The sequence below is a fragment of the Nyctereutes procyonoides genome, unplaced genomic scaffold (genome assembly GCF_905146905.1).
Source record: "Nyctereutes procyonoides isolate TBG_1078 unplaced genomic scaffold, NYPRO_anot_genome, whole genome shotgun sequence".
In the NCBI taxonomy this organism is placed as follows: Eukaryota; Metazoa; Chordata; class Mammalia; order Carnivora; family Canidae; genus Nyctereutes; species Nyctereutes procyonoides.
The window spans coordinates 120,483,819-120,501,162 of NW_026575125.1; the positions used below are offsets into that span (position 1 = coordinate 120,483,819).

A 17,344-nucleotide genomic window follows, 5' to 3' on the forward strand; every position below is an offset into this window, starting at 1 on the left:
ATACAAGTCTTTACTCAGATATGTGGTGTGCAAAAATTTTCTCCAAGTCTGTGGCTTTTCTTTTCATTCTCTTAACAGTACTTGTCACAGAGTAAATGTTTTGAATTTTGATAGTCCAATTTATTATTTTTTCCTTTATATATTATGCTTTTAAAGTTGTATCTAATAACTTTTTGCTCAAAGGTAACACACACTTTGTGCTGTTTTCTTATACAACTTTTATAGTTTTTCTGTTTATATTTAGACATATAATCAACTTTAAATTAATAATTGTACCAAATAAAAGGTGTCAATGTTTTGTTGCATATGGATATCCAATTGTTCCATGTTACTTTTTGAAGACCAAATCTTCATAGAATTGACTTTGCATTTTTGTCAAAAATCAGTTGACTATATTTGTATGAATCTATTTCTGAACTCTCCATTTTTTCCCATTGATCTATGTGTCTGTCCTTTTCCCAGCACCACATTGCTTTGATTACTGTAGCTTTATAGTAAGTCCTAAAGTCAGGTAGTTTGAGTTTTTTTTTTTATTTTTATTTTTTTCAGAATTGTATTGACTAGTCTGGTAACTTTGCCTTTCTAGATACATTTTATTTATTAGGTTTTTTTAAAAAAGACTTTATTTCTTTGAGAGAGAGAGAGCATGTGAGTGTGGGAAGGGGCAGGGAGGAGAAGGAGAAGCAGACTTCCCATTGAGCAGGGAGCCTGATGCAGGGCTTCATCCCAGGACCCTGAGATCAACCACTGAGCCACCCAGGCGCCCCAATCACATACATTTTAGAATCAGTTTGTTGATATATACAAAAAAGCTTGCCGGGATTTTAAGTAGGACTGCATTGAATCTATACATCATATTGAGAATTCACATTTTAATAACCTCGAGTCTTCTAATCCATGATTATGGAATGTCTTTCCAATTATTTAGTTCTTTGATTTCTTCCACCAGTATTTTGCAATCTTCTACATACAGATTCTAAAATATTTAACTAGAGGCACCTGGGCGGCTCAGTGGTTGAGCATCTGCCTTTGGCTCAGGTCATGACCCTGGGGTCCTGGAATCGAATCCCACATTGGACTTCCTGCATGGAGCCTGCTTCTCTCTCTCTGCCTATGTCTCTGCCTCTCTCTGTGTCTCTCATAAATAAATAAATAAAATCTTTGAAAAACAATAAAATAAAATATTTAACTACTTAACCTAAGTACTTATTTTTTGGTGCTATTATAAATGGTATTGCTTTCTTAATATCAAATTCCGGTTGTTGTTATTATATAGAAAATGACTTCTGTATACTAACCTTGTATCATACAACTTCATTAGACTTACTTTCTTTTTTTAATAAATTTTTTATTGGTGTTCAATTTGCCAACATATAGAATAACACCCAGTGCTCATCCCATCAAGTGCCCCCCTCAGTGCCCGTCACCCATTCACCCCCACCCCCCGCCCACCTCCCCTTCCACCACCCCTAGTTCGTTTCCCAGAGTTAGGAGTCTTTATGTTCTGTGTCCCTTTCTGATATTTCCCACACATTTTTCTCCTTTCCCCTTTATTCCCTTTCACTATTTTTTATATTCCCCAAATGAATGAGACCATATAATGTTTGTCCTTCTCCAATTGACTTATTTGAACTGGAGGGTATTATGCTGAGTGAAATAGACTTACTTTCATGAGTTTTTTGGTTGTTTTTTTTTTTTTTTTGTAGATCCTTTGGCGATTTCTGTAAAGATGATCATATCATTTATGAAAAAAGTTTTATTTCTTCCTTTCTAATCTGTATGTCTTTATTTTCTTCCTTTATTGCACTAGTTAGGATTTCCAAAACAATGTTGAACACAAGTGGTGAGAAAAAAAGATCCTTGTTTTATTCCTGATCTTAGGGGGAAAGCATTCGGTCACTCTCTCTCTCTTTTTTTTCAAAGATTTTATTTATTTATTCACAAGAGACACACAGAGAGAGAGGCAGAGACACAGGCAGAGGGAGAAGCGGACTCCATGCAGGGAGCGCGATATGGGACCTGATACCGGGTCTCCAGGATCAGGCCCTGGGCCAAAGGCCAGCTCTAAACCACTGAGCCACCCAGGGATCCCCTCGGTCGGTCTCTTGACATTAAGCATGATGCTTATTGTATATTTTCATATGTATCTTTCGTTATGTTAAGAAAGTTCCCTTCTATTTCCATTTTTTTGAGCTTTTATAATAAGTGGGTATTAAATTTTGTTAAATTGGTTTTCTGAACCTAATGAGATGATCATATGGTGTTTCTTAGTCTATTCATTTGGTGGATTGCATGGATTTTTTAAAAATTTTTATTTATTTATGATAGTCACACACAGAGAGAGAGAGAGAGAGAGAGAGAGGCAGAGACACAGGCAGAGGGAGAAGCAGGCCCCATGCACTGGGAGCCCAATGTGGGATTCGATCCCGGATCTCCAGGATCGCGCCCTGGGCCAAAGGCAGGCGCCAAACCGCTGCGCCACCCAGGGATCCCGCATGGATTTTTTTTTTAATATTGAAAGATCCTTGTATTTCTGGGATGAACCCTACTGGGTCTGGATGTATCATCCTTTTTATATACGGTTGGGTTCAATTTGTTAATATTGTAGAAGGATTTTTGTGTTTATGTTCATGAAATACTGGTCTATAGTTTTCATTTCTTTTACTGTCTTTGTCTAAATTTGGTATTAGGGTGATGATGACCTCAAAAAATAAGTTGGGAAGTGTCCCTTATTATTCTATTTTATGGAAGAGAATGTATAGAATTGGTGATATTTCTTTCTTAAATGTTTGGTAGAATTCATGAGTGAAACCATCCTAGCCAGGTGTTTTCTTTTTTGAAATTATTTTTACTATTATTTATTTAATAGGTTTGGGACTATTATTTATAATAATGATATTAATTATTATAAATATTCACATTTACTTTTTCTTGAGTAAGTTTTGGTAGTTTGTGTCTTGATTAGTCTTCTTAGGCCACCATAACAATATGGGTGCTTAAAGAATGGAAATTTATTTTCTCACAGTTCTGGAGGCTTAGAAGTCCAAGATCAAGGCAGCAGCCAATTTGGTTCCTGGTGAGAGTTCTCTTCCTGGTTTGTAGATGGCCACTTTCTTACTATGTCCTCATGAGAGAAAGAGGGTTGGGGATGGGGGGCTATCACTGGAAAATATCACTACTCTTCCTTTTTCATAATAAGGATATCGGTTTATTTAGGCCATGGCTCTACCCTCATGACCTCATTTATTCACCTCCTTAAAGACCTTAACTCCAATACAGTAATATGAGGGTGGATTAGGGCTTCAACATGAATTTGGGGGGAGGGGAACAATTTGGTCTATAGTAGCATATTGTAGGAATTGGTCCATTTCATCTAAATTATCAAATTTGGGCAGCCCAGGTGGCTCAGCGGTTTAGTGCCACCTTCAGCCCAGGGCATGATCCTGGAGATCCAGGATTGAGTCCTGTGTTGGGCTCCCTGCATGGAGCCTGCTTCTCCCTCTGCCTGTGTCTCTGCTTCTCTCTCTCTGTGTGTGTGTCTCTCATGAGTACATAAATAAAATCTTTAAAAAATTATCAAATTTATGGGCATAAAGCTGTTTCTGGTATTCCTCTTATTCCCCCTTTAGTATCTGCAGGATCAGTGATAAAGATTCTTGACATTAGTAATTTGTCTTTTTTCCCTTTCCTTGGTTAGCCTGGCTAGAGACTTACCATTTTATTGATATTGTTAAACAAACAGCTTTGGGTTTATTGATATTCTTGGGGTTTCTTTTTAAAGATTTTATTTATTTATTCATGAGAGAGAGAGAGAGAGAGAGAGAGAGAGAGAGAGAGGCAGAGACACTGGCAGAGGGAGAAGCAGGCTCCATGCAGGGAGCCCGATATGGGACCCAATACCGGGTCTCCAGGATCAGGCCCTGGGCCAAAGGCGGCGCTAAACCTCTGAGCCACCAGGACTGCCCCTATTCTTGGTTTTTTTAATCCCTATTTTCAATATCATGGATTTCTGCTCTAATTTTTACTATTGCTTTCCTTTTGCTTGCATTGGGTTTAATTTGCTCTTCTTTATCTAATTTCCTAATGTACAAGTATAGGTAATTGATTTTAGACCTTTATTCTTTTCTAGTATATGCATTTCTTGTTACATATTTCCCTCCAACCACTGCTTTAGTTACTTACCATAAATTTTGATAAGCTGTATATTCATTTTCACTCAGTTTGAAATATTTTTTAACTTTGAGACTTTATACTTATGCGTTTTTTGGGAAGTGTACAGCTTAATTTCTAAATATTGGAGACTTTTCCAACTATCTCTCTGTTATTGATTTTTAGTTGATTCCATTGTGGTCAGAGTACATACTCTATGTTTTTAGACCTTTTTCAACTTATTGAGATTTTTTTAATGGCCCAGAATGTGGTCTATCTTGGTGGATATTTCATTTACATTTCAGAACAATGTGTACTTTACTTTTGCTGGATGGATTGTTCTATAAATGTCAAATAGGTCAAGTTGGTTGATAGTGCTCTTCAGGTTATTTATATCCTTACTGATTTTCTCCCTGCTTAATCTATCAAAAACTGAGGGGGAGGTTGTAAAGTCTCCAAGGAAAATTGTGGTTTTTTTTATTTCTACTTTTATCTCTATCAGTTTTTGCTTCATGTAATTTGATGGTTTGTTGTTAGATGCTACATTTTTAGGATTGTTACATGTTCTCTAAAGAACTGACCCCTTTATCACTATGCCATGTGCTTCTTTATCCCTAATAATCCTCCTTGTTCTGAAGACTGCTTTGTCTGAAATATAGCTACTAATGGTTTGATTGTTACTTGCATGGTGGTTCTTTCTCCATCCCTTGATATTGTCCCACAGATTCTGAATACTGGGTGTATTTTTGTTTTCTCTCTCTGTCTCTCTCTTGCATTTCAGTTTGGGTAATTTCTATTGATCTATCTTTTACATTTACTGATTCTATCCTTGAATGTGTGAAGTCTACTGAAGAGCCCATTAAAGTCATTCTTCAATTCTGTTACCATGATTCTGATTTTAAAAAATTCTCTCATATTTTCCATTACTCTGCTGACATTATCCACGTGGTCTTTCATTTTGTCTACCTTCTCCATCTGAATCCTTAACATATTAATCATAGTTATTTTAATTTCCTGACCAATAATTTTCACACCTGTGTCACATGTGAATCTAGTTCTTTTTTTAAAAAAGATTTTATTTATTCATGAGAGAGAGAGAGGCAGAGACACAGGCAGAGGGAGAAGCAGGCAGGGAGCCCGACATGGGACTTGATCCCGTGTCTCCAGGATCAGGCCGTGGGCTGAAGGCGGCGCTAAACTGCTGAGCCACCGGGGCTGCCCGTGAATCTTGTTCTGATGGTGCTTTGTCTCTTCACATTGTTACTTGTTGCCTTTTAACATGCTTTTTAATTTTGTTGTTTAAAGGCACACGATATATAAAGCAATAGACACTAAGGTAAATAGGACTTTAGGGTGAGTATTTATACCAATCTGGCCACGTGATGGGCTATGTCTGGTGTTTGTTGTCTCTATGGCTACCAAAGGCATTAAATTCCTTGTTTTTGTCTCCCTTCTTGGCCTTGGCCCTTATCTTTGTGCTGCACCTCAGAAACAGTCTGTATCTGGCAGCTCTCCCAGCTGTAATCCACCGTTATTTTAACTGCAGGCTTATTAGCTGGTTCTAATGTTTGGGGGAGATGGGCATTATCTAATACTCAGATTAAGTCTCAGTCTTTGGAGTGAACAGTGGGCCTATGTCTTCGGAGTATAGCCTTCACAGTTGTTTTTGTCCCTTTCCAGGGTTATGGGTTGAACTGTATTCCCCCAAAATATGTTGAAGTCCTAATCCCTAGTACCTGTGAATGAAACTATTTGGAAATAGGGTCATATGGAGTAGAGTGGGCCCTAAATTCAACAACTGGTATCCTTATAAGGAAAGATATGTTTGAAGACACAGAGGAGACACAGTGAAGAAGACATGTGATGACAGAGGCAGAGAGTGGAGTCATATTGGCATGTCAAGAAACACCAAGGTTGTCAGCAGCCACCAGAATCTAGAAGAGCCAAGAAAGAGCCATTGAAGGGAATATATCAATGCCTTGATTTCTGACTTCTAGCTTCCAGAACTCTGAAAAAATAAATTCATGTTGTTCTAAGCCAACTAGTTTATGGTAATTGGTTATAGCAGTGTTAGGAAACTAATACACAGGGGTAAAGCTTTTTTCTCACTCTTCCATCTAATATTTATCTGGCTATATCATTCCCAGTCTATGCATTTGAAGCCCACTTCCCTATATACTGAGGCTTTCTTTTCTTTCTTTTTTCCCCCTTATATGAAATAGGGAGACAGAGTAGAAGTAGAGTAGAACAATGTTACCTTCCCCTTGTTGGGATGAGATTTTACTGTCTCCTTAATATTATTTTTGTCTTTCTTGCAACCTGTAGGATAATCTTGGAAATAAATAGCTAGAAGTCCTCACAACTCTACAGAAACTATTTTCAGTCCAATAAGAACTGATATTAAACGGCAATGTAAATAAATTGAATACCTGAACTGTATACTTAAGCAATGGATAAGAAGGGGCACCTGGGTGGCTCCAGTTAAGTGGCTGACTCTTCAGCTCAGGTCATGATCTCAGGGTCCTGGGATAGAGCCCCATCTCAGGTTCCATGTTCAGCAGGGAATCTGCTTCAGATTCTCTCTCTCCCTCTCCCTCGGCCCTCTCCCTAACTAACTCATTCTCTCTCAAACAAATGAATCTTTTTAAAAATGAGTAAGATGTAAAATTTCATTTTTGGGGGATATATATAATAGACTAGTACTCAGCTATGGAAAAGAATGAAACCTTGCCATTTGCAATGACATAGATGGAGCTAGAGAGTGTTGTGCTAAGTGAAATAAGTCAGAGAAAGACAAATACCATATGATTTCACTCATATGTTCAATTTAAGAAACAAATGAACAGGGGGTGGGGGAAAGAGAGACAAACCAAGAAACAGACTCTTAACTATGGAGAACACACTGATGGTCACCAGAGGGAAGATGGGGGGGGGGAAGGGTAAACTAGGTGATGGGGTTTAAGGAGGACACTTGTGATGAATACTGGGTATTGTAGGGAAGTGTTGAAGCACTATATTGGACACCTGAAGTTAATAGTACACTATATGTTAAATAACTGGAATGAAAATAATAACTTAAAAAAATAAAATATCTGTCTCCACATATCTTACCAAAATGATCTTCATGTTGCTGCCAAGAACAATTCAGAGACTTGGAGGCTGTATGGTGCCACTGGATGGCTAATGGAAACAAGCTTTTGAAACTGGGCTGTTGGAAAGCCCAATATGTGACTCCTCCCCTCAGCAGGTTTTGGAGCTTGCTTTGTAGGTGGGATAGTCTGTGGCACCACATCCTAGAAAAGATGACAATAAGAAGAGAGAGAGAGTTAGTAATAGTACTAAATAACTTTTATGAGGTTGTAGGAATATTACAGATGTAACTATATAAAAAGGATAGATTTAATTATCCTAACTATAGAGGATTAAACAAAGGAAATATTCTGAAAAGCTGAGCACAAGTGGTCTATAACTATTATTTTCATTTTCTCACCAGTATTCTTATTTTATGCCTTGTAATCTTGCTTCTATCATACTGTTGAACTGAAGTAGTTCTTTAAAACTTCACTAATTTTAACCTTCCAACCACATATAAGAATTGCACTTGAGTCCTCATCATTCTCAGTCTCTCCACTGTGACACTACTGATTACTCTCACCTCACTCCTTGAAACGTCTTTTCCCACTGATTTTGTGTGATTGTGAGCAAGTTAAACTCTCAGTGACCCTGGTTTCCTGTTTTGTAAAATGAGAATAATAATAATACTCATTTCATGGATTTCCTATGAAGACTAAAGTACTTAGAACTGTGTCTGTCCCATAGTAAGCCCTATATATGTTGGCTGCTATTATTATCATTATTATAATAGTTATTGTTAGGGAGAAAATATATCTGTTGGTAAAAGTACCTTGATAAACCTGCTTAGAGTTGGAGACTCCCTCTGTATCATGGTTTCAGAAAAATTAAAAAATATTTTTAAAGATTCTATTTATTTATTTATGAGAGAGAGACAGAGACATAGGCAGAGGGAGAAGCAGACTCCCCATGGGGAGCCCAATGTGGGACTCCATCCCAGGACCCCAGGATCATGACCTGAGCAGAAGGCAGATGCTCAACCACTGGGCCACCCAAGTTCCCCAGGAAAATAAAAATCTTCATTTACATAATACATTTAAAAGTATTAATTTGTCCCATGGGAAAAGAAGAAGAAAGCCATGCAACTGCAGAGAAGCCATACAATGCTTGATGTGAATCTTCTCAACAACCCCTATGGTCACTAAACCCATACAATGATTATTTTCAGTACATATATGTATGTTTGCGCATGTGTGTGTGTGCGCGCGCGCGCGCGTGTGTGTGTGTGTGGTATAAACTGAAGGGACTGAATTTCATGTTGATGTGAGATGACACCAATCATATATGCAAAGGCCATAGCTAGAGACGTAACCGAATATGCTGATGACTTGGGGAGGGTTCCAAAATAATAAGCTAGGAAATCAAGAGCTAAAGTCAAGTTTATTGAGATTTAATGGGTGCAGGTAAGGAGCAGAGCATAGAGAGGCCTCTGTGATATCTGGGTCACATTAATGTTTTCCACTATCTATTTCCCAACTTCTTACCTATAGGTATTATCTAAAACAGAGGCTAGTAAATTATGGCCCATGCCTATTTCTATATGGTCTAAGAATGGATATTACAATGGCTAATTCTAAGAATGGATATTCTAGGAATGGATATTACATTTTACAGGATTGTAAACAAAAACAAAAAAGAATATGAGGCCAAGACCATATGTGGCCTGCAAAGTCTGTAATATTTGCTATTTGGTACTTCAAAGTACAATTTTTCCAACCCCTGGTCTAACGCTCAATTCTTAATCAAATACTCTTCTCCTTTACATTGAACTACTCCCCCCTCCCAAACCACCCTTCAGTAAGTATGTTTATTCATTTCTTCATTATTTCACCCAATAAATATTAGCATGTCTATAACAGGTACTTTCTTAAGTACTGGGAAAATAAACATAAATAAGTCTGCAATCCCAGGCACCATTCAAGAAGCTCACAATGTATTGGGGAACAAAGACAGACAAAGGGTGATAGCTACTACTACTTATGATATCTTTAAACACACTGAAAAAGTGCAAAGGAGAAAGCACGTAATTATGTCTGGTAAAACCAGGAGGATTTCACGTGATCTGTTATTTGTAGTACTGTATTATTGTTTTGTATTTACTTACAAAATGAGATTTGCACATGTGTAAAAAGAAAAAAGGAAAGAAAAATCAAAATAACACAGAAATATATAAAATAAAAAGTGAAAGCCTCCTTTCCTCAATATTTGTCGTTCCCATTGCTTCAAGAAACGTCATCAACAATCAACAGTTTGGAGGATCAACTTCCAGATCACACACAGTTGAAGTCTCCAAACCTTCTATACACACACATACAAAAATACATTTTTGCATTTGATAGTTTTCAGATCACTTGCGCATAAATATTTAAGACTGTTATTAGTGGATCACATGCTGTTATATTTATGTTTAAATTTAACATTATTAACATATTAACACGTTATATTTAACATGATAAGAAACTCCATAACTGTCATCCAAAGTAGCTGGACTATTTTGCATTCCACTAGCAATGAATCAGAACGTTTTCCCTCTCCTTGCTGTAACTTGGTATTGTCATTTCTAAAAATTTAGCCAGGGGCAGCCCTGGTGGTTCAGCGGTTTAGCGCCGCCTCAGCCCAGGGCGTGATCCAGGAGAAGCGGGATCGAGTCCCACGTCGGGCTCCCTGCATGGAGCCTGCTTCTCCCTCTGCCTGTGTCTCTGCCTCTCTTTCTGTCTCTGTGTCTCTCATGAATAAATAAATAAAATCTTAAAAAAATAAAAATAAACATTTAGCCATTCTAATAGTTGTGCATACCTTGTTATTTTAATTTGCATTCCCAATTATATATGATGTTGTGTATCTTTTCATAGTCTTAATTGCCATCTGTATATCTTCTTTAGCCAAGTATCTGTTCAGATCTTTTGCCCAGTAAACACTTTTTTAATTAAGATTTTATTTCTTTAGAGAAGTCTATTCACAGTAAAATTGAGGGAAAGATACAGAGATTTCTCATACCACCCCTTTCCCTACACATGCATAGGCCGCTTATCAACATCCCCCATCAGAGTGCTACATTTGTCACAAGTGATGAACCTACATTGACACATCTATATCACCCAAAGTGCACAGTTAACATTAGGATTCACTCTTGGTATTCTACATTTTATGGGTTTGGACAAATGCATAATGACATGTACCCATCATTATATAATCATACAGAGTATTTTAACCTCTTGACTGCTATAAAAATCCTTTCTGCCATGAATTTTGATATCTAATATTTCCATTCTTCAGTTAGTTATATATTTTCTTTTTTATAAAGATTTTATTTATTTATTCATGAAAGACACAGAAAAAGGCAGAGACCTAGGCAGAGGGAGAAGCAGGCTCCAGGCAGGGAGCCTGACATGGGACTCGATCCTGAGACCACGGATCACGCCCTGAGCCAGGGGCAGGTGCTCAACTGCTGAGCCACCCAGTCATCCTTAAGATATTTTCTAATTTACACTGTGACTTTTAAAATTTGACCTACAAAAAATAATAAAATAAAATAAAATAAAATAAAATAAAATAAAATAAAATTTGACCTACAGGTTACTTAAAAGTCTACAACATATTGTAGGGAGATTTTTCCAGTTTTCTCATTATTATTTTGTAAGTTTATTTCATTGTGGACAAACAAAGACAAACAAACAAACAAAACAGTATAATTGTAACTGTTTGAGACCTACCTTATGGCCCATAGTATCATCTATTATTTTGCACGCATAAAAAGGATATGACAAAATATATCTCTGTCTAGTAAAGATTCCTACACTTTCAGCATTTCTCTACTGACTTCAGAGCCTGAGATTTCCATACTAGTTCAAACTTTGGATTTAGGCAACACAGGGATCCTATTACCATGTAATCTGGCTATGGGTACTTTCACACATATAGTTTATCAGAATGGTTCGAATCCTCAACAGAGTTAACATGTGATGAGGAAATCAAGATATATCTAAGTAGAGCTGGTTGTTGAGAGTGGTTTCAGATCAAACTACCACTGAATGGGATCCCAGGTGACCATGGAAAGACCCTTGAAAAGGCGAGCCCTGAAAAGGGGGTACCTGTGCCCCTTTTGTGCTAGAAAAAGTCAACTTTGTATGTCATTAATATATCTATATTAATAACATAATTAATGTAGTATCAATAATATAATTAATATAATTATAATTAATATATCTATTAATGTACCTATCTGTTGTCTTTTGGATAGTATTTGCGTTGTATATTTCACCCTTTTACTTTCAGTTGTCCTATATTTTTACATTTAACTTGTGTTTTTTTTTAACTTGTGTTTTTTATAAATAGCAGTTATATTTTGTTTTTTAAACAGCTTAATAGGGATCCCTGGGTGGCGCAGCGGTTTGGCGCCCGCCTTGGGCCCAGGGCGCGATCCTGGAGACCCGGGATCGAATCCCACGTCAGGCTCCCAGTGCATGGAGCCTGCTTCTCCCTCTGCCTGTGTCTCTGCCTCTCTCTCTCTCTCTCTCTCTCTATGTGACTATCATAAATAAAAAAAAATTAAAAAAATAAAAATAAATAAAAATAAACAGCTTAATAATCTTTGTCATTTGATTAATGTGTTCAGTTCATTTACATTTAACATAATTGTTGATATACTTGAGTTTATTTTTTTAAAGATTTTATTTATTTATTCATGAGAGAGAGAGAGAGAGAGAGAGAGAGAGGCAGAGACCCAGGCAGAGGGAGAAACAAGTTCCATGCAGGAAGCCTGACGTGGGACTCGATCCTGGGTCTCCAGGATCACACCCTGGACTGAAGGTGGCGCTAAACCACTGAGCCACCCGGGCTACCCTGTACTTGAGTTTAATTCTATCATATCAATATTTGCTTTCTATTTGTTTTGCCCATTTTGCTACTTTTTTTTCTTGCTTTGTTTTGCAATGATTACGTAGTGTCTATTACTCCATTTCCTCCTTTGTTTACTTGATAATTATACATTGTTTTACTGGTTTTTAAAAAGGAGTTATTGTAGGGCTTACAATGTGTATCTTTGATTTATTAAATTATAATACAAATTAGAAAACTTATATTAACTCTATTTCTACTCCTTCCACAACTACTGATGTGTATTTTAATCAAAACACACATATCCCAAATGACATATTACTATTTTTGTTTTATGTGATCAATGGACATTCAGATCTACCCACATATGTAACCTCTCTATTATACCACATTCCATCATATAGCTCCAAGCTTTCATTTGGGATCGTTTTCCTTCTGCTTGTAGATCATTAATATCATTAATATTTCCTTTGGCAGATTCCCTAAGTTTTCGGCCATCTAAAAACACCTCTTTTACTTTAATTTTTGAAGGCTATTTTTACTGGATATTAAGTTTGGCAGTTACCTCCTCCAGCATTTTGAAGATACCATTATACTATCTTCATGGTTTTTTAAAAAGAATTATTTATTTATTCATTCATTCATTCATTCATTCATGAGAGACACAGGGAGAGGCAGAGACACAGGCAGAAGCAGAAGCAGGTTCCTTGCAGGGAGCACGATGTGGGACTCGATCCCAGGACCCTGGGATCATGCCCTGGGGTGAAGGCAGATGCTCAACCGCTGAGCTACCCACACATCTCTCTTCACGTTGTTTTTGTTGAAACGTCAACTCCAATCTAACTGCTGCTTCTTGTAAGGTAATACATCTTTTTTCTCCAAGTGTCTTTATGTTTTCTTCTTTTTCTTTATTTTTTAGCAGTTTTTACAAAATACATGTAGATTTTGTATTTATTCTTCTTTGAGTTACAGCACTTTTTGAATCTATGACTTGATGCTTGTGAAAGGCATAATTCTAAAATGACTTCTGGTGACCCTTGCCAAATTATAATCCCTTACCCTAGAGTATGAATATGATGGGATTTCACTTGAGTGATCAGGCAATGTGTCTGGCACAACGGACTTTAAGAAAGATCCTCTCCTGGTCTGATCTACACCAGCAATCCCTTAAAAGGGACAGGGCTCTTTCTGGTGAAAGAGATTTGAAGCCAGAGAGGGATTTGCTGTCAAGGGGAGTCTCCATTATCTTTGAAGGTAGAGGGGACTACGAGGTAAAGTAATGCATGCAGTCTCAAGGAAATGACATGACATGCAAGGAGGAAACAGCAACCTCAGGCCTGAGGCCATGTGAAACTGAATTCAGCCAACAATCTGGACAAAGCTGGATGGGTGCAATCTTATCTAGAGCCTCCAGAAAGGAAGGCAGTTTGGCCAATACCCTCATTTCAGCCTTTCATACACTGGTCAAAGAACCCAGTCTGGTATTCTGAACTATAGAACTGTGGGGGTGCCTGGCTGGCTCAGCGGTTGAGTGTCTGCCTTCGGCTCAGGGTGTAACCCCAGAGATCCAGGATCCAGTCCTACATCGGGCTCTCCACGGGAAGCTTGCTTCTCCCTCTGCCTATGTCTCTGCCTCTCTTTCATGAATAAATAAGCAAAATATTTTTTAAAAAGAATAAGAACTGTGAACTTGTAAGTGGGTATTCGTTAAATCTACTAAGTTTTTGGTATTTGGTATGCAGCAATAGCAAAATAATACAATGATTTTGTTACTTTTAGAAAACTCTTACTCATTGTCTCTTCAAACATTGCTTCTGCACCATTCCGTCTCTCCTCTCCTTCTAGGACTCCTACTACAAATATATCAGACTTGAACATGTACTAGGTGCCACACACTGTTCCAAGTGCTGGAAATATATCAGTACATAAAACAAAACAAATATTCTTGTCCTCACGAAGCACCTTCTAATGACATCCTGATATCTACTATACCTAAACTGGCTACTCTCAGTGTTCTTCCTCACAGTCAATTCCAGTACCATCCAATCAGTTCTATGACTGGTTCAACCTGAAATCTATGCTTTGAACTTGATACCACCTCTTTAAAATTTCTCCCGTACAGGCAATTATCAAATCATTTCTTTTACTTCCTACATCATTCCCAAACCGGACCCACTGCATTGTAGCTTTACTTGCTACATTCTCAGTCAAAGCCCACCATTACTTCTCACTCAAAGACTACGATATTTTTCTAGTTCATCTATCCATATACAACATGCCGTCCCTTCAAACCACTTTCCACGCTGTAGGAAGAGTGAACTAAAAATAGATTTGTTGGCATGTCATTCCCTTTGAATGGATCCCTAAGGCCTTCAAGGTAAAGTCCAATTTCTTTATCATGTTATATAATGTCTTCTATTACCTGGTCCTGAGCTACCTTACTTCCTTCTTTACTTTATGTCTCTATCTTCCTTCTTCATACATTTTGATGAAATTATATGTTTTTATGTCTTTCCTCCTAGTAATACTTGGATGCTCCTTAATAGGAAGACCTATCACTGTCTCGTTAATTTTTGCACTCTAACATCTAGCATGGTTGCTAGTACTTTGTAAAGCTCCACAAATATTTTTGGGAATCCAGTGAATTACTTTTCTTCCAACTGCATATTTTCTTTAAATATGGTAGGATGTCTGTTGTAAATCTCCACTTAACCAATAAAAATATTGAGGCCAAGCCAAAGGTAGGCTTTGCAGAAGGCCAACAAAAACTCTTCTTTTGCCTATGCTAATCAGTTTTGAGTAAGGTAATTTAATTAATTATACATAATTGTATTAATTATCTAACCCATTAACATAGATTCATAATTCTTGTTCATTAAGATTTCATAAAAGATTTGTTGGGGATCCCTGGGTGGCTCAGCGGTTTGGTGCCTGCTTTCCGCCCGGGGCATGATCCTGGGGACCCGGGATTGAGTCCTGCATCAGGCTCCCAGCATGAAGCCTGCTTCTCCCTCCGCCTGTGTCTCTGCCACTCTCTCTCTCTGTGTCTTTCATGAATAAATAAATAAAGTATTAAAAAAAGATTTGTTAAAGTTGGGATGCCTGGATGGCTCAGCGGTTGGCTCAGGGCATGATCCCAGTCCAGGGATCGAGTCCTGCATTCGGCTCCCTGTGGGGGGCCTGCTTCTCCCTCTGCCTGTGTCTCTGCCTCTCTCTCTGTGTCTCTGATGATTAAATGAATAAAATCTTAAAAAAAAAAGATCTGTTAAAGTCTTGCTGAAATTTCATTCATTCATTTAATGTACATTATGTCTGCCACATTTCCATAAACTACCTCTCATAAATTTTTACAAATAAAAATTACGTTTGTGTGAAATGTCTTTGTTGATAACTTTGTAATTTTATAAGTACACACTTACTTGAAACCTGTTCTAGGATCTAACCCAGGAGATATTTAGGTTACTGATTAGTGACTAAAAAGTTTTCCTTCTTTTTCTTTGTTAAAAGTGGTAATATATTTACATAAATCCAGTCATAAAGCACCTCTCCTATTCTCCTTATTTCCTTTGATCACCGAGAGTAGTGTAATGATATCATCTGAGTTATAGCTTACCCATGCCAGGACACATATACTTTCTCTTTCTGAGAACATAGTCAGAATATTGTACTTGTTGCCTTTGCAAATATATATATTTCTATATGCCTGAGGTGATTTTGGATCTTATGCTTCCAAATACTAATCCTTTAGGCATATGCCACCTGTTATATTCATCCTTCTTTTCCATCTTTTATATATTATCCTTTTAAAATAGGAACTATGAGCTCACTGTAAAACTTCCTATGTAGCCCCATGGTTTCCCTCATTTCTCCTTTAATAGAATAATTTGCTGTTTCATGGTCAAAATTACGTTTTTGAGAGCTTCCCAACCTTTAGAGTCTAAAATCATCTTAATGTAAATTAAGGTCCAACAAGTATCAATCACAATAACAGAAACTTTTGGAGAACAGCCATAGCTAGAAATTCTAGTCAGAGCAGGCAATTACATAATAGGTCAATTTGAATCTTTTCATGGTTATTACTAAGGAAGAAGCATTACCTCCTGAAAGGCTTAAAGCCAAGAATCCATTTAGCTCCCGTCAATTTTTTCTTCCAAATGTCTCTCAGATTTGTCCTTCTTTTTCCATTCCTATAGATGCCTTCATCACCTCATACCTGGACTACTGCCATGGACTAGATGGTTTCCTTGTCTCTAGCCCATCCATATTCCAATCCATTTTTCCATACTATTGCCAGATTAATCTTCTTAAAACACTTTCATCATGTCACTCTTCCAGCCTGAGACCTAGCTCGAATGTCACCTTCTTTGTAAAATCTTCCAAACCGTCCTAAGAAGAGTTAATAGCTGCCTAGTCAATGTTTTCATAGTTCTTTGTGCATACTCTTATTAGTATAATAATCACCTGTTTAATTATTATTTTCCCTCTCCATTTTCTGAGAGCTCCTTGAGGGCAGGCAAAAGGATTGAGTCGTATCATTACGATGGCATTCAAGACTTTGCATAATTGGCCCTATCTTGTCCCACCACCTCAGGATCTTTACATGTGTCATTTCCTCTGCCGACCATGTTCTTCCTCTTTTTCTTTCTACTTATTCTTCAGGTCTAAGATTAAAAATCTAATCATTGAAGATAACTTTCTGACACTCTTAACTGATTAATTAGTTAGTTAATCAACTCATTTAAAAAATATTTATTGGGTGCCAACTTTGTGGCAGGAAGTATTAGCCATTTGGGATATATAAGTGAACAAAACAGACAAAAAATCCTGCTTTTATGGAGTGTATCTTCTAGTGAGAGGAGGCAGATGATTAAACATAATATATAAGTCTGTCATATAATTCATTATAAGATGTTAGGAGCTATTTAAAAAATCCAGAAGGCAAAAGTGGTATGCTGGAGGTACTAGGAATTTTAAATGTGGTGGCAAGGGTAAAACCTCATTGAGAAAGATGACTTTTGAAGAAGGAGGGAGTTAGTCATAAAGCTATCTGGTGTAAGGTAGGCCAGTGCAATGGTTCTAAGCTGGGATTGTATCAGATATACTCTAAACCTTCTTTTTTTTTTAAAGATTTAATTTATTCATTCATGAGATACACACACACACACACACAGAGGCAGAGACACAGGCCAGGGAGAAGCAGGCCCCATGCAGGGAGCCCGACGTGGGA

The 17,344-nt window shown here is 37.4% G+C and overlaps 1 protein-coding gene across 4 annotated transcripts in view; it reads right to left on the reverse strand.

The window, feature by feature from the left end:
* TMLHE (trimethyllysine hydroxylase, epsilon) overlaps nt 1–17,344 on the reverse strand; it is a 113,687-nt gene that overhangs the window by 79,778 nt on the left and 16,565 nt on the right. For all 4 annotated transcript variants that reach the window (XR_008666148.1, XM_055338262.1, XM_055338263.1 and 1 more), the window contains one exon: nt 7,261–7,442. Coding sequence is in view for 3 of the 4 variants with exons in the window: in XM_055338262.1 (XP_055194237.1) it covers nt 7,261–7,441 (181 nt within the window). In the remaining variant the exon portion in view is untranslated. The remainder of the gene's footprint in view (nt 1–7,260; nt 7,443–17,344) is intronic.